The following is a 24,032-nucleotide window of genomic DNA, read 5'->3' on the forward strand; positions in this document are numbered from 1 at the left end:
GAGGTTGTTATATACACCTAGGTGTACTGTACCCTCGTGAATATTTGTTCTCATTTTAATGATTGTTTTTCATTTTATCATTAAATGAAGAATAAAAATTAACTTTGGGTTAGTTGGGTGTACGGTACACCCGGGTGTATATAATAAATTGTACAAATGACTTATATGTTAGGTTTTTGTAATGTTGATTATTTTAAGGAGAATTTGTCAAAAGAGTTCTTTTAAATAAGTATTTTACTCTAAATATGTGGTTTACAGATCTTTATTATTGTAGATGTCGTATGGCTATTATTTAATAATATTATTAATTCCGATTCAAAAAAAACTAAAAAAAAGTAAGTCTTTTGTTGTAAAGGTCCTTCTATAAAAAAGGTGGCACAAAAGGTCCATTTATCGCACTTAGGTTGTGGCGAGGGTCCTTAGACCAGATTTCGGCCATTGACTTTTTTTTTTCCAACCAAAAAAAGTCACGTGTGAGGCATGTGACCACTTAAAATCCTTTATCTCCCATTTTCCCTTTATTAAACCCTAATTTCTTCGATCATCACCCTAATTTTCAACCAAACAAAGTCACGTGCAAGGCATGTGACTTTTTTGTGGAAAAAAGTCAATGGCCGGAATCCGGTCAAAGGACCCTCGACACAACCTAAGTGCAATAAAAGGACCTTTTATGCTAACTTTTTTTATAATAGGGTCTTTACAATAAAAAGGCCTATTTAAAAAGACCTTTCTGACAAATTTTCTTTATTTTAAAATATTTCAAATGTAATAAAGGGCAAATTTGACCTACATATTAAGAGGACACCATACACAACCCTTTTGTTTGGATTATATAATAGAGATTATTATTAATGATGCAGATATTGAGGAAGCGACAATTGACAATAGGGGAAATTGAAGCAGTAGACACAGCCAATGTGACCTTTCTAACGGAAAGAATGAGAACCTTAGGGATCGAAAAAAAAAATTTACTCTCAAAGGATACCGAGGGAAGAAATATACTTCATAGATTAATGCGGATTAGGAAGGAAAGTCATGTAAATCCAGAGGATTTTGTAAATTTCATAGAACTAGCTCTTGAAATATTCCCATCACTTATCAGTCAAGCGGACAAAAACGGGGACACTCCAATTCATATCCTTGTGCGAAATAGTCCTAATACCAGAATTTATGTTGCTTCAAGAGTTGAAGATAACAAGCAATATAATCATAGTGATGAAGGCACGGGTGATTCCGATAGGCTACCATACGGATGTGTTGTCTTAACATTGAAGGAATCAAATATTCTATCATTGTGTCTAAAAAAATGCAATGAAAGTATCCTTAGAATTGAAGACGAGGCTAAACACAAAGGACATTGTTTCGATTCACCATGGTTGGTGCAGAATGTAGAAGGTAATACACCTCTCCATGAATCACTCAAATCAGATGAAAACATTAAGTTGGTGGAGCTACTGTTAAATTACAACAAGGAATCGATTAGCGTCACGAACAAAGATAATGAGACACCTCTTCATTTATTTGCTACTCGTATCGTAGGTAAGTAAGTCTCTTAGCTTGAGTATGCACATATATACTTTCTCTCTTTTTTTAGATGTGTCACTTTCTAAAAACAGAAGTTTTAATTTTGATCATGCATCATAATTTTAATTTAATACTCCGTATATATATATAACTTTCTCTACTATCTCCTATAACATGGATCTACTTTTCTCTTGCTTTCAGCTTTCTCTCTCATCTTCAAAAATTACCTAGGAGTCTACAATTTTTAAAGTGATCCAATTATAAAGAAACGGTGAAAGTATTACTTACTCCATCCGTTTCATATTAAATGCAATATTAGTGTATTTGAAAAGTTTAAGAAAATTTATAAGGTGGGGCCCAAAAGAGGATTTTTTTATAATACTCGTATAAAGTATTGTTGGTAGGAGAGAGAAATAATAAATAAATAAAAAGTATGAGTGGGGTTGGTAGGAAAGAGAAATAATAAAATATTTGTGAAAGTGCGGTTAGTGAGAGACAAATTATAAAATAATGGTAGGTCTTTGCCAAAAATAATAGTGGTGCTATTATTATGAAACGGCCAAAAATGAAGTGTTGCATTTAATATGAAACGGGTGGAGGTATTCTTTTAAACCTTGTTTCTAATATATGAGCACTTTGTATTATAGTCGATTTGTACTTCCTCCATTTGATAATGTTTGACTCACTTCAGTCACTTGGGCATCTTCCAATAATAAATTATTAACAAAAGGAAAAGGAGATGGAAAATCACAAGTAGTATTTTGGATTATTCTTGAATAATCTCAACTTTGAGGGTTGTTTACTTTCTTCATTTATTTCAAACGAATGCTTCTACTCATATAAAGTGGTTCCCAACAACTTAAAAGAGCAATGGTAACGACTATCGAATAGGCCCATAAATAAAAACATGAGCATGAGCATGAGCATGCTTCTACTCATATGAAGGTGTGTATCACATCATGCTGAGCCTTTTGCCTTTCGTCATGTCATTTTGATTTGAGGAATCCCTTTATTATACTTGTGAGGTTTGAATATTATGATTGTCAATGTATATACTCAACCTATAATTTTTCCTATAGTAAATACTGTAATTAAAATTACTTTTTTTGTCGAGAACAAAATTGTTGATTCACATGATTGTAATTATAATTTTCAGTAATTAAAATTACTTAATAGAAAACAAAAAAGTTGATTTCTTTTTTTTAATATATAAATTTAATCTAACAAGAATTTACATAATTGTAATTTTCTGAGTAATATGTAAAAGTTATAGAGAGTCTCATAAAAGTAGGAATTACAACTTCTTTTGTTTCTTAAAATTATTCATGGTTTAACTTTTAATTTGCATTGTGAAATTTATTGTGTCAAATGAGATGAAACTTTTAGAGATGAAGGGAGTATTCTATAGATGGGTATTTACATTTTTATTTTTATTTTTATTTTTTTATACTGACAAAAGCTGTTAAGTTAAATCTTCTAGAGTATAATAGCTTGCTAGACACATCTCATCCACAAGTAAAATACAACTTACAAGTAATGACTTTGGGGGCTGACAAGTTAGTACATTTCATTATCTATATTTTATTTTTTGTTGTTGTTCTTTTAGCAATACCCACTGCTTTTAATTTTAAATAATCAACAAACTACTTACTAATAAAATACTCCTATTTAATTTTACCTCGTCAATTAATCATTCAATTAACAATACTATACTACTATTGCTAGATTGCAACTATTAGTAATAAGATCTTGCTAACGAACGTCCCCGAAGCGTTAAACAAGTATTAAAATATTTTCTAAACTGGTATTAATTTGGAAAGGCATGCCAAAGTCACGCAACGATCGGTGTAATTAATGTTCGATCATTTTAATTTAATATTTCTTTTTTTAGTTATCTTATCCAACGCCGCGGGGCGTTCGTTAGCTTTTGACTTAGTAATAACATAATTTAGCTTGGGTCGTTGCTTATAGTCTAATTAATCGGTTGTAGTAATCAATAACATGTAGGTAAATTTTGAGTCTTTAATTAATGCATTTTATTACATTAATTAATTTACTCCCACAAGATTGGGTCTATAAATTGCCTTCATCAATAAATCAATAGATCAACCTAAACTTACGATAAGTTTGAAATATAATATAAGTAGCCATGGCAAATTCAAAGGCAGTAGAAATGGGGAAGGAGCTCTACTTAGCGGCCGCGAATGGTGATGTAGAGTTCCTTGGAGAAGGCAAGAGTAATGAGTATTTACTTAGGAAAACCTACGAAAAAAATAACATCATTCACATAGCAATTCGACATGAACAACATGATTTCATAGAAGCATGTCTAGAAAAATTTACCATTAATGAGATAATTTGTGGGAATTCCAAAGAAAACAACCCTCTTCATATTGCTGCTGAGGTAGGTAATTTATTGATAATGAGCTTACTTTATGATTATATAGAGGAGAGGATTGCAGGGTATGTAGGTGAGAAACCTTGGAAAGTCCAAAACTTGAGAGGAAATACTCCTCTTCATGTTGCAATTATCCATGAGAATGTCAATATTGGTAAATTTTTGTTGGAGAAAGATCCTTCTTTAGCTTGTATTGTCAACAAGTCAAAGGAAGCACCACTTCATCTTGCAATCAAACAACATGTTAATTATAGTAAGTTACTTATTCTCCCTTTATTTATTTGTTATTGATTGAATATAAGGCACGTCAATAGGCTGTGTGTATGTGATGAATATCATGTTCAAAATTTGTCATAAGCATGATATACGGGTTGACTTGCATGTTTGCTCACTCATTTTTAACCAATAAACAAAATATCTAAAAATTATTACTACTGCTATTAATTTTTAGTTGCAACAAAGGGGTATTATTTGTGAGATACTAATAAAAATTTCTTTGTTGCAATTATAAAATTAACAGATGTAGTATAAAGGTCTTATTCCGTCACTTTTTTGAAGCTAATATATATGTGTTGTGTGCTCGTATTTGTGTTTATCTAGCTGTGAGTGAATCAATAATGTCTCGAGTACAACAACCACTCGACGAAGGAGGAGCAGCTCTAACAATCCGATCAGCACCCCAAGAAGATATGTCAGTTATGATAAAACTTCTTGTTGAGAAGGCGAGCAATGTTACATGTTTTCCTGATGCAAAAGGATTGACTCCTCTTCACAGAGTAGCAACACTCATCACACCTTATAATATACAGTTTACAAAATTAATACTTGATAATTGCCCGCAATCTGCGGAGGTGTGTGATAATACTGGCAAGTCCATCTTACACCTTTTGATTAATAAAATCCCAAACTACCATGAAACATTAAATTTGCTTAATCGTAAGGAGATGTATGCCTTGAGAAATCATCAGGATCACCATGGAAATACACCATTACATGTTGCTGCAAAGAATATGGACATAAATATGGTGCGATTTTTACTTGAATCCTCGGCGAAACTCAACATCAATAATATGGAGGGTATCTCAGCGGCTTCTGCTATACAACAACAAGATGTGCTTCAGGTATGAAATATTCATTATTACTACTCCTCCCATTCCAAAATAAAGATATCCGTTTGACTGGCACATTATTTATTTATGTTATGTCAGATGTCTCCGAAGAGACATTTGTTTATGCTATATTTTATACATTATTTTGGTAAAAAATTATGGTTGAATCATGTGAATAATACAAAAAGTCAACTGTTACATTTATTTTGGAACAAATAGAGTAAATATTGTTGCAGTGTTGGTGGATAGTAGCTACTAGCACTTTCTAATAATAGATTATATACACAGAATAATATTTGAACAACTTTGTTCTAATTATAGTAGTTATATTTCAAACAATCACTATAAAATTTTCAGTATATGTATAGAAGACTATAATAAGCCCTTAATAATGATGCAGATGCTAAGAAAACGAATATTGACGAGGGAGGAAATTGAAGCAACAGACAAAGCAAACATAATCATTCTAAGGGAAAGAATGAGCAAATTAGGAATGGATTTCTTACTCTCACAAGATTCAAAGGGAAAAAACATCCTTCATAGAATAATGCTGATTAAAAAGGAAAGTCGTGTAATGCTAGACGACTTTGTGAATTTCGTTGAAGAAGCACTTGAAAGTTTTCCATCACTTATTCGTCAAACAGACAGTAAAGGGGATACTCCGATTCATATCCTTGTGCGAAATCATCCTGATACCACAATCTATGTTGCTTCAGGAGATCAAGATAACGCGCAAAATAATGATACTGATGGTAACCCTAATTATGTTTTCTCAACATTGTGGCAATCAAATCTTTTGCCATTGTTGCTAGAGAAATGCAATCAGTGTATCCTTAAACTTGAAAACGAGGCTAGTGTCAAGGGAGCTCGTTTCGATTCACCATGGTTGATGCAAAATGAGGATGGTAATACGGCTCTCCATGAAGCACTCAAATCGAATAAAAACATTGATTTGGTGAAACGATTGTTAACGTATGATCAGAGATCGGTTAGTGTGGTCAATAAAAATAAAGAGACACCTCTTCATCTTTTCGCTAGCCGTCCAATAGGTAAGTACATACAATACTTGGTTCATTTCATAATGTTCGTCTCATTGTTCATTTTGGGTGTCTTGCTTCTAATATTTTCACGATATAATTACTTAATTTCGATTTTAGAAAAAAAAAAAATCCGATATCTTACATTGACATATTTACACTTTTTCATAATGTGTTTTCAGTAATTAAATGAGTCAAACAAGAAAGGAGTAGTACGTTATTCTTTTACATTCAAATTTACATGGCTTCTTACTGTAAGCTTAGTTATTTCATACTTCCTTCGTTCTAAATTAAAAAATTAAGAGTCAAAATGTATTGATATATAAAAAGTTATTAAAATACATTTATTTTATCATGTTTGTCAATACAAGAATTCATTTATAAGTATCTCCAATTATCAATTAATAAAAAGTTATTAAAATTTAATATTTTGAAAATATACATTAAGATGAATCGATCTAACAAGACCTAACATGACATGATGTTGATAAGTATATTAGGTGACTCGTACTTCGTAGCTTTGTCCGCCCGATCGGGCGGACATTGCCCGGTCTGACCGGGCGGAAGAAGAAGAGGTGCCTGGCAAATTCGTTGAAGAAGCTGCTCTCGCGCCCGACCGGGCGAGCCTTCGCCCGACCGGGCGAGCCTTCGCCCGATCGGGCAGACCTTGCCCGGTCTGACCGGGCGGTGGGGGTTGGATACGTTGAAGCATTCGTATGGAGTTTTCTTCTCGCGCCCGATCGGGCAGACCTTGCCCGGTCTGACCGGGCGGAGAAGGAAAAATACGGAACGCGGATTTTGCGGTTTTAGGTTATCTTATTTTATTATCTTTTTGCCCAAGTATCTTTTAATTAGGGATTAATATAAAACCTCCCTAATATCAGTATTAGGGTGAAGAGAGACAGAGTGAGAGCCGTTCTTGAGAAATACAAGAATCATCTTTGTAATCTTTGCAGTTTATAGTGAAATCATTCGATCTCGGTGCCCGTGGACGTAGCTATCACATCGATAGTGAACCACGTAAATTCTTGGTGTTGTTCTTATTGTTTGCATTGAATTTCTTTATTGTTTTCTTGTTTGTTTACGACCTTTGCTTCCGCTGTCGCACAACAATTGGTATCAAGAGCTCAGGTTCAATCCTTGGAGAGTTTCTTGAAGATAACAATGGCAGGAGATTCAACAATAAGAATTGAGAAGTTTACCGGGAAAAATAGTTTCGGGCTATGGCAAATTAAGATGAAGGCTCTGTTAAAACAACAGCAGATATGGCGTCCGTTGGCTCCAAAGAGTACTACTTCGGAGTCAGGAGACGGACCGACTGACTCGCAGTTAGAAGTTATGGAAGAGAAGGCACACTCTACCATATTACTTAGTCTTGATGATCAAATCATCACGGAGGTTGCTGATCAGGAAACGGCGGCTGGATTGTGGCTGAAGCTGGAGTCATTGTATATGACTAAGTCGTTGACCAACAAATTATTACTGAAACAGCGGTTGTTTAGCCTCCGGATGCAGTCAGGTACTTCCTTACGGGAACATCTAGAAAAACTTAACTCTATTTTGCTTGATTTACGTAATTTAGATGTTAAAATTGATGATGAGGATGCTGCGTTGATTTTACTTGTATCTCTACCGTCTAGCTTTGAGAATTTTGTAGAGTCTTTTGTTGTTGGTAAGGATTCTATAACCTTAGAAGAAGTGAAGGCAGCACTTCATACTAGGGAACTCAGAATGAAAGCTACGAGTGATAATGGGGATAATGGTAGTGGGTTGTTTGTTAAGTCCGGAAAGTCTAAAAAGAATAAGGGGTTTAACAAGGGGAACAATGCTGGGTCGGGTGCTGGAAACGGCAAGGATGGATCTAGTAAAACTACTACTAAAACATGTTATTACTGTAAAGAACCGGGTCACTTTAGGAATAATTGTCCGGTGAGGAAAAACAAGTCCCAGGCTGCTGTAGTTGAAGAGAAACCGAATGAGAGCTATAATTCAGAGGAAGATTTAGCATTAGTCAGTTCTGCTAGGTCTGATGATTTATCTGATAACTGGGTTCTAGATTCGGGGTGTTCGTTCCATATGTGTCCACGTCGAGATTGGTTTGATACATATGAACCTCGCAATGGGGGTATGGTTATAGTCGGTAACAATGCTCCATGTAAGGTCACAGGTATTGGTTCCATGAGGTTGAGGACTGTTGATGGGCGGAGGTTAACTTTGACTAATGTACGGCATGTTCCTGCTTTAGGAAAGAATCTGATTTCATTGGGTACCCTGGATGAATTGGGGTACAATGGTGTGTTTTCAGATGGGGAGTTGTGTATTTTCAGAGGTTCTGAGTTGGTACTTAAGGGTATCAAAAGGAACACCCTCTATGTTTTTGAGGGTGTTACACTGCCTAGTTCTGCGGTTTGCGCATCTGTATCTCACCAGGAGATGACTAAGATTTGGCACATGAGGCTTGGTCATATGGGGGAGAAGGGGATGCAGCTATTGTCCAAGAGGGGTCTTCTATCCGGGGTCAAGGTTGCCAACCTTGAATTTTGTGAGCATTGTGTGTTTGGTAAGAAACACAGGTCAAAGTTCAGCAAGGGTGCTCACATTACTGATGCAGTGCTCGATTACATCCATTCAGATTGCTGGGGTCCATCTAGAGTTGAAGGTATGGGAGGTTACCACTATTTTGTGTCATTTGTTGATGACAAGTCCCGATACACATGGCTTAGGTTGCTTAAGTCAAAGGATGAGGCCTTCAAAGTTTTCAAGCAATGGAAAGCTTTGGTGGAAAATCGACAAGGAAGGAAGATCAAGAAGCTACGAACGGACAATGGGCTAGAGTTTTGCAAAGACGAGTTTAATCAGTTCTGTGCAGATGAGGGTATAGGTCGGCATCATACTGTCAGGAAGACACCACAGCAGAACGGTGTAGCAGAACGGGTTAATCAGACACTGCTAGAGAGAGTTCGATGCATGCTCTCTAATGCAGGGCTTGGGAGGAGGTACTGGAGTGAAGCTGTGTTAACAGCTTGTTATGTCATTAATAGGGGTCCTCATTCTGGAATTGATTCCAAAATTCCGTTTGAGATCTGGAGTGGTAAGTTGCCTAATTTTTCGAATTTGAAGATTTTTGGTTGTGTTGCTTATTATCATGTTATTGAGGGTAAGCTGGATCCACGAGCCAAGAAGGGGTGTTTTGTTGGGTACGGGGATGGTGTGAAGGGGTTTAGAATTTTTTCACCTTCGGAGGGTCGGGTCATTCTTAGTAGGGATGTTACTTTCGATGAAAACACCATGTATTCAATTAAAAATGCAGAGATTTCAGATTTGAGAAGGGAAGTAGACAATTTATTACAGACAGATGGGGTACTTGAGGTACATCAGTCTACCATTGCTGATTTACCTCGGGTACAATATATTGATGATGATGCTGATGTTCCAGTGCCGGGTACTCCTGAACCTGAGATTACTCCTACTCATTCTAACTCTGGGGATGAGGTGGAGCAATCTAATCAGGGGTCATCTAGTCAACCTGACACCATTCTTGAGATGCCTAAACGAGTTATCAAGAAGCCTGTTAGATTGATTGAAGAGATGGAGGGAAGAAATTGCTGTGTTGATGCGATGACAGGTTATGCATTGAGTGTAGCTGATGATGTAGAGTCATTTGAACCTGCCACATATAAACAAGCAATTAGTTGTAGTGAGTCTGCGCAATGGCTTGCCGCAATGGGTGAAGAGATGCAGTCTCTTTACAAGAACAGAGTGTGGGAACTGGTAAAGGTACCGGAAGGGAGGAAGCTTGTGGGTTGTAAATGGATTTACAAGAAGAAAGAAGGGTTGTCGGAAACTGAGCAAATACGTTTTAAGGCTAGGCTAGTTGCTAAGGGGTTCAGTCAGGTAGAAGGGGTTGATTTTGTTGAGATATTCTCACCTGTGGTTCGACATACTTCTATCCGTGTGTTATTGTCAATTGTAGCACATTTTGATCTTGAGCTGGAGCAGTTGGATGTTAAAACGGCTTTCCTTCATGGCGATTTGGAGGAGGAGATTCTAATGAAGCAGCCCGAAGGATTCGAAGTTCCTGGAAAGGAACACTATGCCTGCAGATTGCTAAAGTCATTGTATGGACTTAAGCAATCCCCCCGACAGTGGTACAAAAGGTTTGATTCTTTTATGGTTTCACAAGGTTTTGACAGGAATTCATATGATTGCTGTGTGTATCATAGTAAGCTGGATAATGGTTCCATGATTTATCTTTTGTTATATGTTGATGACATGTTGGTTGCCACAAAGAATAAATCTGATATTGCTAGATTAAAGGAGATGCTTAACTCGGAGTTTGACATGAAAGACTTGGGTGCAGCTAGGAAGATTTTGGGTATGGAGATCTACAGGGATCGGGCTAGAGGTAAGCTTTTCTTGACTCAGAAAAGCTACATTGAAAAGATTTTGTCTCGTTTTGGGATGGAAAAATCGAAGCCTATAAGTACGCCAACTACTGTTAGTTGTAAGTTGTCTTTGTCTATGTCACCTCAATCAGAGGAGGAGTTGTCTTATATGTCTAGAGTTCCATATGCAAATGCGGTTGGTTGTTTGATGTATGCTATGGTCTGTACTAGGCCGGATATTGCGCATGCTGTTAGTGTTGTAAGCAGGTTTATGGCTCGACCTGGGAGGGAACACTGGCAAGGGGTGAAAAGGATTTTTCGCTACCTGAGAGGGACAACTGATATTGGTCTTGTGTACGGGAATGGTAGGGAATGCTTGGTCACTGGGTACAGTGATTCTGATTATGCAGCTGATGTGGATACCAGGAGGTCTGTGACTGGTTATGTGTTCACTTTGGGTGGTTCTGTGGTTAGTTGGAAGTCTACATTGCAGTCATCAGTTACGTTGTCAACTACTGAAGCTGAGTATATGGCTCTAACTTCTGCAGCTAAGGAGTCTATTTGGCTCAAAGGCCTAGTAGGTGAACTGGGTATTGCACAGGATTTTGCTACAGTGTATTGTGATAGTCTAAGTGCGATTTGCTTAGCTAAAGATCAAGTACACCATGATCGGACGAAGCACATTGATGTCAGGTATCATTTCTTGCGTACTGACAAGAGGATTAAGGTGAAGAAGATTGGGACTGCTGACAACCCGGCTGATTTCTTCACTAAGCCTGTTCCGTTTAGCAAGTTTAAACATTGCTTAGACTTGCTAAATATTGATTACTACGTGATGTAGTAGGCCCTGAGGGGCGAAGTTGGGGAGCTCCTGGTGTAGGTGTGTTGGCCTTAAGGTGGAGCTTGCCCGGGGCTTGTGATGCAGGTGGAGCATTATGAGTTGTTATACTTGGAGACGAGTATGTGATGGGTCTTGGTTGAAGACTTATCGGGATGTATGGCTTATGCATGAGTCCTGCATCGGGTTTGGCTTGAGATGTTTTTTCACTATGTCTTGATGGGGTCGTTTGCTGACTACGAGTTCTCGTCAAGGTGGAGATTGTTGATAAGTATATTAGGTGACTCGTACTTCGTAGCTTTGTCCGCCCGATCGGGCGGACATTGCCCGGTCTGACCGGGCGGAAGAAGAAGAGGTGCCTGGCAAATTCGTTGAAGAAGCTGCTCTCGCGCCCGACCGGGCGAGCCTTCGCCCGACCGGGCGAGCCTTCGCCCGATCGGGCAGACCTTGCCCGGTCTGACCGGGCGGTGGGGGTTGGATACGTTGAAGCATTCGTATGGAGTTTTCTTCTCGCGCCCGATCGGGCAGACCTTGCCCGGTCTGACCGGGCGGAGAAGGAAAAATACGGAACGCGGATTTTGCGGTTTTAGGTTATCTTATTTTATTATCTTTTTGCCCAAGTATCTTTTAATTAGGGATTAATATAAAACCTCCCTAATATCAGTATTAGGGTGAAGAGAGACAGAGTGAGAGCCGTTCTTGAGAAATACAAGAATCATCTTTGTAATCTTTGCAGTTTATAGTGAAATCATTCGATCTCGGTGCCCGTGGACGTAGCTATCACATCGATAGTGAACCACGTAAATTCTTGGTGTTGTTCTTATTGTTTGCATTGAATTTCTTTATTGTTTTCTTGTTTGTTTACGACCTTTGCTTCCGCTGTCGCACAACAACATGACTATATATTTTCTTATCTAAAGTTTGTAAATAGTGTTAAAAGTCAAAATGTATCATTAAATTTGAAACGTAAGAAGTTTGTTATCAAAAGATCTTAACTTAATGAATAAATATAATTATTTTGGTTAAGGCATAGAGCAATTTAAGCGAGAAGACATTAAGGCAATGGTGGATGCTAATGTCCAAGCGGCCTATTCGCCCGACAACAATGGTCTCACCCCCCTAATAAGAGCGATAAAAGCTGGTAACTATTCCGCGGCTGCAGTGTTATGCAAAGCTTCTCCGGAAGCAGCAAAATCCGGTGACGAGAATTGCCAAACATACGGGCACCTCATTGTAAAACATCCATCAGAATACTATTTTGCTCGCCTTTTTCAAGATAAGGAATTAAGAGATTTGTTAGAGTTGAAGGACTCGAATGGAAACACACCATTGCATCTGGCAATCATAGATAACCGGTTCGACCTCGTACTATTTTTCCTTGAATTTTGGAAAGAAGAACGTAAGTTGTCAAAGGTGAAGGTTGAATGGGTATCGAAACTTTTAGAAATACATAATAAAGCTGGGAAAACTCCCAACGATCTGATAGCAGAATTGCCCAGTCTTCCTTCCAAAGTAAGTACTTAATTTTAGTTGAATGGCCTTACATATATGTTTCTAGTATATCTTATACAGTATAATAGTATATAGTATCATACTTTAATTTATCTGTTTTTAGTAAAATTGCAACAGTTTGATTTTTACATTCTTCATACATGAGCTTTGTCCACAAATTTTATTGATATATAAAAAAACAAAGATTATTGTATAAGACGTTAGTTGGTGGGTTGGTTTCAACTTATGCAAAGTTTTATAATTTTTATTAAAATATATTCTGAGATTTATATGATCAAACTATATACATTATATCATAGTTAATTTGTGTACTGTCTTAGTAAATATGCTGGTCAAACTGTTGCAACTTTTAAGAAAATTAAGGAAGTTTATGTATGTGATCAATGAGCTTGTCTTGATTGAGTTCTTATTCATTACTAAGTGCGTGGTCAATTTGTTATATGTACCAAGAATTACTTAAAAGCATGGCGTCAAGTCATTCATATGATTTAGACAATGTACCAAGAACACACGTTGTACCATATTACCGATTGTACAATAGAAATTGCCTACAATTACTACAGTATTTTTACTATGTAATTTTACCTTCTTTTTTTTTTGAAGCCATTTTTACTATGTAATTAATTGCATCTCGAGCCTTTATCGTTCAGATCAAGAAGAGCATTCTGGATGAAAAAGAAATGGTAGGTGTTCTTAGCACATGGGGCATTCCTTCAACAGAAATAAAAACCTATGTGAACACAATAGGTATTATAGCGGCTCTTTTGACGACGATAACATTCACAACAGCATTCACAGTTCCTGGTGGGCTTCTCGAAAATATTGGGACACCAGTTCTAATAAAAAAGATAGCGTTTCAGTTTTTTATGGTATTAGACATATTATCAATGTGCTTATCAATGATGGTTTTATGTTGTCTCCTTTGGATCATGGCTACAAACAACCGGAAGAATTCAGTGATGATACTCGATTTTAGCGTAACGTTGGTCCTAGCATCATTTTGCACAACTCTTTTGACATTCATGGCGGGTTTGTGTGCAACTACCTTGCCGGTTAAAGCCTGGATGGCTTACGTTACTTTGGGTCTATGCACTTTGCTTATTTTGCTAGTTTACAAAGATGTCATCATCAATGTGCTTATCCCTTCTAAAAATGCTATAGTGATTTTTGTATGCAATTTTTTGTGCTCTTCTTGTGTATCGCGCTCAAATACGAACCCAATCAGCAGTCGAGCGATAGTAGGTGCTGATCTACAGCTCCCTCGCCAAGGTTCTATTTTTAATGTTTAAGTAACAAGTTTATGTAGACATGCACGTATTGTATTGCTATTCAATTGTAACAAATGTTTGCCTTTTTCAATTAATAAGACGAGTGCTTTATTTTAAATTAGAGAGGACATTGTTTATTTAATGAAGTTCGCGTTTAAAATTATCTATGTCTATGAGGTTTGAACTTATTTTCTTAGAGTATATTAACAAATGATCCATGAAGTTTACAATATATAATAGGCTTAACAGATGGATAGACACTAGTATAGAAGAAATCAAGAAATTACTTTAATCAAGGATGACAAGCTCAACTCCTCAACTAGCTAGATTACTTTTAATAAGTTTCAAGTGATCAAATCAATATAAGATCACTATAATGCTATACCTACTCAATATAATATAAGTTTTCTAACAATTCTAGCACGCAAGTATCTAAAGGGAAAAAAATAAAAAAAATAAAAAAAAAATAAAAAAAAAATCCTCCTTAAAAAAACAAATATAACATTATAACATGCATGCATGTTTCATATAGCGATTAAACACTACGAGCAACCTAAATTTTAGAGACATGTACATCTTAACAACTCGATCTAGTGAGAAAAACACAAGCATACTAACAAGTTCTTGTAAAATACAATCTGACGAAGTCATTTCATCACATCATATATTAGCAAAACGAAAAGACGAAATATAGTTACAAATTTTAGAACTAATCAGGTTTAGAAAAGGTAATTATAAGCTAACCAGTGTGGCAGTGTGATAAAAAAATACAGGGAGTAATTGATTTTTCTTTTTTTTTTTGTTTTTTGTTTTTTGTTTTTTGTAGAAAGAGTCGTAATGACATATGATTAGACAGGACGTGATCTCAAGTCGTCTTGAGTACTACCTTTCAAAACTTTAATCAACTAAGTTGATCATCCATGAAAATAAGGATAATAAATGTAAGAGAATCTTAAACATTTATAGCTAAAATTACTAATTAAATGTATTATATTGTTGATTTTATTTTGATGTTAATATGTTGCACTTGTACCCAGTGGCGGATCTTGGCCGAAAATGTTAGAGGGACCAGAATTTAAATTAAATATTTAACCTCTTGCTCAAAACTAATCACTATATCCCAATAATTTATAAGTAAATATAAATCATTTTAATTCATTAACTAATTAATTACAATAATTTACGGGGGCCCGGGCCTTGAATGGCCCCGATGAAAGGTCCCCCTGTGCTTGTACCTCGTCATATATGTGATATCACATTCATATATATAAATATAAATGATATAATGCACTCGTCGGCATGCATATGTAATTTGACGTACTTTAGGTCTTTAGTTTAACATTGTTTACTTGCCTATTATAAAATTGATGGATAAAAAAAAATCCTTGAAACTTGACACGTTATTTCCTATTATTGGTTAATACTACTTATAACAATAATTAATTTGAATGTCACACGTTGACGTTAATTCTCTTAATTATTTGATGAAGGGTCCCATTAATAAGCTACAACTAATAATAATTTTCCTCATATTAAAATAGTAGACTGAGATAGCAACTTATAGTGTATTACGTGCACCCAAACATTAATCAAACTATTGATATGATTTATGGGTAATTAATATACAAGCTAACTAAGGATAAGCAATGAAGTTGATTGTTAGGAGTTTTTTTTATTTTATATGAATTGCCTAGAACAATATACTATGGTGAGACCCTTACCCACCCAAATTAGCCAGTAGGGCTGGCTATATCAGATATTCGATCCGATCCAAAATTCCAGATATCCGAAAATTTAAGATCGGTATAAATCCAATCCGAATCCGATCCGCAAAAAATCAAATATCCGAAAATCCGAAATTTTGGATCAGATACCCGGATTATCCTATCCAAAAAATTTCCAAAGTTTATTTTCTTAAATGTGGAAGAAATGCAAACGACGGTACACTCTATCACCTATTCACTAGTCTTGTTGACAGCTTTATATTTTGAATACATTTTAATCAAAGTAAAAAGAAAAAGAAAAATCAAAATACAAAAGATAAATATGCTTTACTGCTTCTGATTTACATAAATTGATACTACATATCAATCACATAAATTTCAAATTTTCAACGACTAACAAACTAACAAAGTCTAATACTCCGTAAGATCGAAGAAAATGGAATTTTTTTTAAAACCTCTTGAGTGTGGCTGCAGTGACGAGATAAGAGGGATACAATTTGTTGTGGTTCGGTGGCTCCGTCACTTCGGTGAAGCGGTGGGAGCTGGGCGAGACCCACTGGGTGGCTGCGCAAGGAAGCTGGAGTGAATGAGTGGGCTTCTAGAGTTTTAGGGTTTAAGTTGTTTGACGGATTGTATAAGTTATTTAAGACTTTTTAGTTTTTATTTTTAAAAGAAAATAAATAAATAAATAAACCCAGATCGGATCGGATATCCGATTTTTCAAGTTTTTTATCCGAATCCGATTCAAAATATCCGAAACCTCAAAAATTGGATAGGGTATCCAATTTTTCGGATCGGAGCAGCTAAATCACAGATCGGATCAATCGGACCGGGTTTTTTGCCCATCGCTACTAGCCGACCGACCCCCTTAACCCACCCCGACCCCCAAAACCACCTCCCAGCCAACTCCGACCCCAAAAACTCTAATTGTTCAAGCTTCGTATTCGAGGCTCCGGCGACTATAATGTCATCAAATCTGCCCGGGACTTCGCCGCCTACTCCGAAGCCATCGCCAAAGGACACGCCCGCCGTCACACCATTCTCTGTCGACCAAAAAATCGATGTGAAGGTGTGACTACAAGTGGTGACAGTGACTGTAGGTGGTTTTGGAGGGTCGAGGTTGGCTGGGCAGGTGGTTTTGGGAGTTGGGGTTGGCTGGCAGGTGGTTTTGGGGGTCGGGGTTGGCCGGCCGGTTGGTTTCGGTGGCTAAAAGGGGGTGGGCGGCCGGTCTGGCGAGGTTAGGGGGTGGGGGTTAGGGTTTCACGGTGGGAAATAAAGGGTGGTTGGGATTTTTTTTTCTTGTTTTCTTTTATGTTTTATTTTTTAAAATTTTCTTGTTTTCTTTTATATTTTATTTTTTAAAATTTTGGACCAATCACGTGTTGACACGTGGCAAGGTTATCTGTTATAACAGGTCGTTGACTTGGTGTTGACCGGTTGGGATCATTAGAGGCAACAACGTAGCATAGTTAGGATTATTAGATAATAAACCTTAGTTGGGATTATTAAAAGTAAATCGCCCATAGTTGGGATTATTAAAGTGTATTTTTCCTTTTAAAAAAAAAAAATTAAGTATTCCATGATGTCCAAATTGTCCATAATACAATACAGAAGTGTCAAAAATTGACTTGACTTTAAACAAACCACACAACCCAAAATATTGACCTCATCATTTAGTATGACTCAAATTTGAAATAACCCAACTCAATTATACCCAGCCCAAACCAATTAATGGGCCGGTTTGACACTCTACAATCGACATTAGGCCTAAATTCTTCTTTAAAAAAATTTGCTCATTAGACGAAACCGTGAGGCCCTTATTTGCCTGAGCATTGTTAGCATGCACAAAAAAAATACTTTGTATTGCTGAAGCTAAAAGCCTAAAAGCAACAACCGCAATGCAAGTTACATGACCTTATTTTGAGCCACAATTTTTTAAGCATCATTTTTCTGGCATTTGTTGATCACTTAATCCTCATTCATTACTTCTGTATCAGAAGGTTCAGAACCAAACAAGAGTAATACAACACTGAAACTAAATTACTTTTTTTTTTTTTTGGAAACAACTGAAACTAAATTACTTAAACGTGCAGCAACTGTTCATCCCCAAAAATTAAAAAAAAAAAAAAAAAATTTAAAAACTTGAATATACTATTGTTTCAGATTCACTTTGAACACTCAGGAAAAAAAATGCATTTTTTTTCCTGCTCCACAATTTGATGAATTTCGAGATAAACTATCTGCTCAATTAAGACCATGGCATCGTTCTCTTCAATTCTGGGCTCGTACTGCTGAAATTTATACTGGTTATAAGGTTTTATTTCTGGGGTTCTTCAATTTTTTTGTTGGTCTGTTTCAATTTTTGTGGGTTTTTTCCAATTTTTAATGGGTTTTAATTTGAGAATTTATCTGTATAATTATGGTTCTAGGTTGTAGTAAGAAATGGGTTTAATCCCAATTTAGTTGTTGTTTTTTTATTGAATTTTGGTGGGAATTTTTAGGTTTTTCAAGTTCAAGTGAGTTTTGTGAAAGATGCAAAGAAGCAAGAGGAAATGTGGGAAAGGCAACATGAGATTGCTGCTGATAAGATTTACAATATGTGCTATGATCTTGGTGGGTTCTTTCTTAAGGTATTCTAATTTTCCCTCTCATCATTTCCAATGCAGTTTTTCTTGATTTTTGGTGGGTTTAATTGAATGTCAATCATAAACATTGAAATTTGCATTAATTTGGACAAGCTTAGAAAAGTTATTGATAGTTTATGTTGAATATTTGTTGCCTTTTTGTTTTCTAATAAAGTGGCATCCTTCATTAATCTATATTTTTCAAAGGGCATTGGTCCCTTTGGATTAAATTTATAATTTTGCATGTAAATATTTTTAATTTGAAATGGTTAGTTGGGTGGCTTTTAAGAATTGTTTGTATTTATTGGATTGTGTCCCACCATATCTATAATTGAGCTATGAGTTGATGATGTTGTTCATTATTGTAAATTCGTATAGGGGTTTTGGTGAGACTTTGTGTTGAAAATTTGCTATCTTTTACATTATCAGTTGTTCTCTATTGAAATGGCATTCTGGCATCCTTTATTAATCTATAATTCCAATGGGCATTGGCACTTTAAAGTTTGATCTTAATCTTGCGTCTAAATTTGTGTAATTTAAAACGGTTTACTTTGAAGAATAAATTCTGTTCATTGTATTGTGTGTTGTGTCCCAATATTGCTATGGTTGATAAATTTCGTTCAATATCGTATTGATGTTATTGTGATGTGTAGGGAATATATTGGCCTGTATATTTGATAAATGACTAAAGTTTATATTCTGAATGCTTTTGGTGATGAGGCTTTGATCAGATTGCTCAAATTGTTGGGAAACCGGATTTGGCCTCTGCTGCCTGGGTGCGACGGCTGGTGACTCTTTGTGATCAAGCTCCCCCTACACCTTATGAGACTGTTAAGCATGTGCTAGAGAAGGAGTTAGGAAAAAGCATTGGAGAAATGTTTGATGTATTTGATGAAAATCCTCTTGGTTCTGCTTCCATCGCACAGGTATATCTTCTACATTGCAGATTCTGAAGTCTTTCCTGTGACTTATCTCGTTGTTATGTTGATACTTTTAAGTTGGAAATGTTCTTGACAAGATGTGTTTTGTTGATTCTATGTTTCTCTGATAGATTTACTATTTGAGCTAATTTCTTGTTGATAAATGTTTGTTTTCATCCCTTGATTTTTGTTGGCTATAAGATCCTTCTCTGTTTGCATATTACAAAGAATTTCGAAGGTTCAGCTTTCCCCCATTAAGATTTAGACTTGTCTACAAGGTCATTAGTCTGAAAACCTTATGGAACTAAGGGATATTTCATCACACTCAGGATCGTTTGTCAGGTTTTTCCAGAAATCAAGAATGAATGTCATTTTGCGTGAATGCAACTTCAGTCTACTCTTCAATCCGAGTTTATTAGCTATGTCTCCTAGTGATCTTACCTTTATTAATGCAAGTACTATTTGGGATCCATCAGCCAGCCGTTATGTGAAAAAATTCAGGCTATTCTGCTTGCAAATATTTTAAGGCTTTTGTTGGGAATAAGTGTCTTTTTTGCTTACTGTGGACTATTCTTGATGTTATGATTGTTGAGAGCACTGTATGGATAGACATAATTTGTCAACATAGTATAGGTCTGGTTCTGCACCATGACTTGCTCTCAAATAGATATGTCTATGATTCAGCTAAGCTGTTTCTTTCAATATATTCTTTTACTGCATGCATGCTGAATCTTATGCAATTCTTGCATTCTCTTTCAATTTAGGTCCACCGTGCAAAGTTGAAGGGTAACACAAGTGATGTGGTTGTTAAGGTAGATAACTTGGATGCTTTCTAGGAGCTTTAATAGTGTGACTAGCATCTGATGCATGAAAAATCTTCTAGGTCCAACATCCTGGAGTTCAAGAGTTGATGATGACTGATATTCGTAATCTGCAAGCTTTTGCTTTATACATGCAGAAGACAGATATCAAATTTGATCTCTATTCTGTAACAAAGGAAATGGAGAAACAGGTGAAATTTTATGTTTGCTATTTTCTCTCCTATCTTCATTGTCATCCTTGCCTGAAGCTGGGAATAAGTAAACTGTATTGAAGGGAGTTAATCATTAAATGCAATTTGTGCTTTTGTGGTAATTCATGCCCCTGCTAGGCTGCTACAACATGAATCATGATGAGACTTATTTTGCAAAAAACCTGTGTGTACATGGCTATGAAATTTATGGCTTCTTTAATACCATTAAATTGAACTTTTATAAAAAAAAAAAAAAAAAAAAAAAAAAAAAAAAAAAAAAAAAAAAAAAAAAAAAACTTAGTTTATGTTTTGCATAAGTCTCTATCTCATGTTTTCCAACTGCAATATTCGATATTGTAAAATGATTCATAAGTACAAATTTAATGTTTGAGGGTTGAACTTAATTGAGTCAGAATGAACGGATCTCCTGCATTACTGTTTTTACTCTTTGAGAAAGAATGCTTCATGGTTTATCCATATCTGAAGAGTTTTATCAGTTTATGCTGCGCACAGTCAAGTAATCTGTATGTCAGACTGTCTGTGGACAAATTATCCCTCTTTGGCTCCATATTTGCAACATGGTGAGTAAATGCAAGATTTTAGGAGCCCATATGATGAGAGAGAGAGGCCCATGGAATGTGGGGAGACTGAGACTCGTTATCCATATAAAGTATGTAGCAATTAAGGTGAAACTTCCTAAATAAAAACAAGTGTTGCAAATTGCAATTATTATGGAACAGAGGAAGTACTTCAAATTTAATTTTTTTCATTACAGAGATTATTGAGTTAGTAAATTGGTTTTTGCGTGCATGTCTTTTCATGTAAAGTGAAATAAAATGAGAGATGCTACAGGACTAGTTTAACAACTTTATTCATATGTATGTATCTTTAGCTGTTTTTTTAGGATATGCTAAATCCTTTCCAAAGTTCTCTTCTAGATTCAATTTCCGATGATTATTGTCAAATACTCCGGGGTATTATAGGTTATTTATTGTGATAAAAGTATATACTTCCCAATTGACTTCATTATCCATCATATTTAGTGGTTTCTGGGTTGATTATGTGCTACCTTCAAGAACTTTTCTGTTTGCTCCTGATCCTGACTGGAAAGTTAAATTTTTTTTTTTTTTTTCCTTCATAAGATTGCAAATGAATTTGACTTTACAAGAGAGGCTGCTGCGATGGATAAGATCAGGCAATTCCTGTATGAGAATAACAAGAAGAGTCCTGTTCTGGTACCACGAGTCATGAAGGACTTGGTCAGTAGGTAAGCTGCTCATTGTGATTTTGATGGGCGGGTAAAATCTCATCCGCTATTGAACCATTCACAACCATATATATGTTCTCTTTCACAGCTGTAGATTGTACAACCTTTTTTGTCTATATCCTATCAGTCCTGAAAAAAATAAAAAACTTATGCAAAGAACTACAATTTACTACAATTTGTTTTGCCTGTTCTTCAGTGCCTCTTATTAGGCTCTAGCCTGTGGCAGGGTTGGGGGGTAGAACATATGTGTGAAGTGCCTCGATTTGGATTGACAGAGCAGCTGTATCCATACACCCTTCAATGAAAAGGCATTGGCTGACCTACTACTTCACAAGAAATTGGCATTCTCTTTATTTTATTTTATTTTTTATTTTTATTTTGTTTTATTTTTTTGGCAAGGGAGAAATTGGCATTCTTACTGATTATATAATAACAAACATGTGCAAAACGCTTAAATGTTGCACATTTTATATGATGTTTATAATTTTAGTATGTGGATGAATTATACTTTTATTAATGGTTATGTGTGTGGTGGATGTTGATGAATATAGGTTATATGCAGTAGAGTTAAAGCATCTCTATTAAGATTGATTTTCTTTTATTAGGAGGGTATTGGTGATGGACTACATTGATGGGATCCCAATTTTGAGACTTGGAGATGAAATGGCCAAAAGAGGCCTCAACCCTAGTGGTAGGGTTGCGGTTGCAGCAAAGCAGTAAGCCCACTTTTCATTTAGAAGTATGCAATCTCATTTTACCTCATTTCCTAGTGATTTTGTGACTGCTAATGGATTGTGTTTATACATCTATTTAGCTTTACATTCATATACTCTTATTTTTTCATGCTCTTTGAAAATGTAACAAAATTTTCACTTCTAGTTTTGTTGGCACGATAAAACTTAGCATGGTTTAATCTATATTGGGTTTGTGCAAACATCTTTGCATGCAGGAATATCCTCAAAAGCTTGGCTGTGGCATATGGGCAGATGATAATAAAGAGTGGATTTTTCCATGCAGATCCTCATCCTGGAAATATTCTAATATGTAAAGGTTCTGAGGTGAGTGAGAGGCCAATTACCTTTAAAGTTACAAGCATTGAACTCATTATGTTGACTAATTTTGAATTGTTCATATGTTAATCGAACTTGGTTACTATTTAGGTTGCATTGCTGGACTATGGGCAAGTAAAAGACCTCCCAGAGAATCTGAGGCTTGGATATGCAAATCTAGTGCTTGCTATGGCTGATAATGATCCTATAAGAGCAATCGAAAGCTATAGGTGGTTACAAACCGACAATCTTGTGAAATTGATTAAAATAGGAAGCACAAATCTATCTCATTGAAATTAATCTATAAACCATATATACCGACATTAGGTGAGAAAAACTTTCATGTCAATCTGATGCTTTGTTTCTCATCCTTGACATATTTCTTGTCTGTTCAAAGGGAGCTTGGTATCAACACTTTGAGTAAATGTGAAAATGAACAAGAGGAGATGCTGAAGTTAGCACAGACAATGTTCGACACAAAGCTACCTCCTGGAGTAACAATGCTGCAACCTTTCTCTGAGGGATCCTCTATTAAAAAGATTTCCGTTGAGGTGCTAAATTTTGTTGCCTAAATTGTTGTCCAAAATGTTTTTCAATCCTTTATTTTCTTATCATAAACATTGCATCTCTCCTTTCTTTCTTATTTTTTACACAAAATAAATCCCCTAAAAGTTCTGCTCTCTTGTTTGATTGTATCTGAAGGCTTTTCCTGAAGAACTGTTTTCTGTTCTTCGAACTGTGCATCTATTAAGAGGGCTAAGTGTTGGCATGGGCATGAACTTTTCGTGTGCTGAAGAATGGCGATCCATAGCAGAAGAAGCTTTATATCGTGCCGGTAGACTTCAAGGTAGCCCTTGAGTCTCTATTACTGTACCAGAATATCAGTTATTTTATGCCTTTAGATTTGATATCTACTTGTATAATTAATCAAGACTATGATTTCTGGTGGTTGTACAGCCAAGGATCTGAAGGAAAAAACACAAAGACACGGCTGGTTCAGAAGAACATTTCGCAGGCGATAGCTGTAACAATTGTCAGGCTAGAGACAGATGCAAATCTGGAGAACATGCAAATAGCTACTATCTCATCCACCTTTGTTCACTCATTTCTTCTAGTTAATGCTTTTCTGTTGTTGTGTTCATTCTTTATTGAGTTATTACAGAAAAAAGGAAGAGAAGAACCGAAAAGCGGCTCATTTTGATTACTTTTGTATTATTCTAGCCACTCTGATGCCTATTGGCATAATCTTAGATGTTTTCTGTAAACCTTAGCAGGTGATACTGCTGATACATGTGCCAATATAATCTATTAATCTGAAATTGAATACATGCTCGACATTTTAACAACAATGAGCATCTTTATTGA

The 24,032-nt window shown here is 35.9% G+C and overlaps 2 protein-coding genes across 2 annotated transcripts; both read left to right on the forward strand.

The window, feature by feature from the left end:
* Positions 1-3,649: 3,649 nt before the first annotated feature.
* Positions 3,650-14,192, forward strand: LOC110687902 (ankyrin-1-like). Its single transcript, XM_021864545.1, has 5 exons — positions 3,650-4,175; positions 4,523-5,043; positions 5,432-6,080; positions 12,319-12,803; positions 13,454-14,192. Exons 1-5 carry the CDS (start codon positions 3,674-3,676, stop codon positions 14,090-14,092), a joined length of 2,796 nt encoding a protein of 931 aa, XP_021720237.1. The 5' UTR covers positions 3,650-3,673; the 3' UTR covers positions 14,093-14,192.
* A 3,749-nt stretch (positions 14,193-17,941) lies between these two features.
* On the forward strand, positions 17,942-24,013 carry LOC110687694 (uncharacterized protein slr0889-like; the record flags this gene model as incomplete). The annotated part of the gene is made up of 12 exons (XM_021864319.1): positions 17,942-18,109; positions 18,297-18,425; positions 19,151-19,345; positions 20,104-20,151; positions 20,223-20,351; positions 21,494-21,618; positions 22,224-22,334; positions 22,568-22,676; positions 22,779-22,897; positions 23,065-23,218; positions 23,370-23,514; positions 23,625-24,013. Coding segments are annotated over 12 exons (1,497 nt in total), but the record flags the coding sequence as incomplete, so codon positions are not given.
* Between the last annotated feature and the right edge of the window lie 19 nt (positions 24,014-24,032).

The sequence above is a fragment of the Chenopodium quinoa genome, unplaced genomic scaffold (genome assembly GCF_001683475.1).
Source record: "Chenopodium quinoa cultivar QQ74 unplaced genomic scaffold, ASM168347v1, whole genome shotgun sequence".
NCBI classification, from domain to species: Eukaryota; Viridiplantae; Streptophyta; class Magnoliopsida; order Caryophyllales; family Amaranthaceae; genus Chenopodium; species Chenopodium quinoa.

Bases quoted from the DNA above. Each gene is read 5' to 3' on its own strand.
- LOC110687902 (XM_021864545.1), top strand. From the start codon at position 3,674: ATGGCAAATTCAAAGGCAGTAGAAATGGGGAAGGAGCTCTACTTAGCG. The intron at 5,044-5,431 runs GTATGAAATATT...ATAATGATGCAG, and splicing joins AACAACAAGATGTGCTTCAG to ATGCTAAGAAAACGAATATT. The intron at 6,081-12,318 runs GTAAGTACATAC...ATTTTGGTTAAG, and splicing joins TTTCGCTAGCCGTCCAATAG to GCATAGAGCAATTTAAGCGA.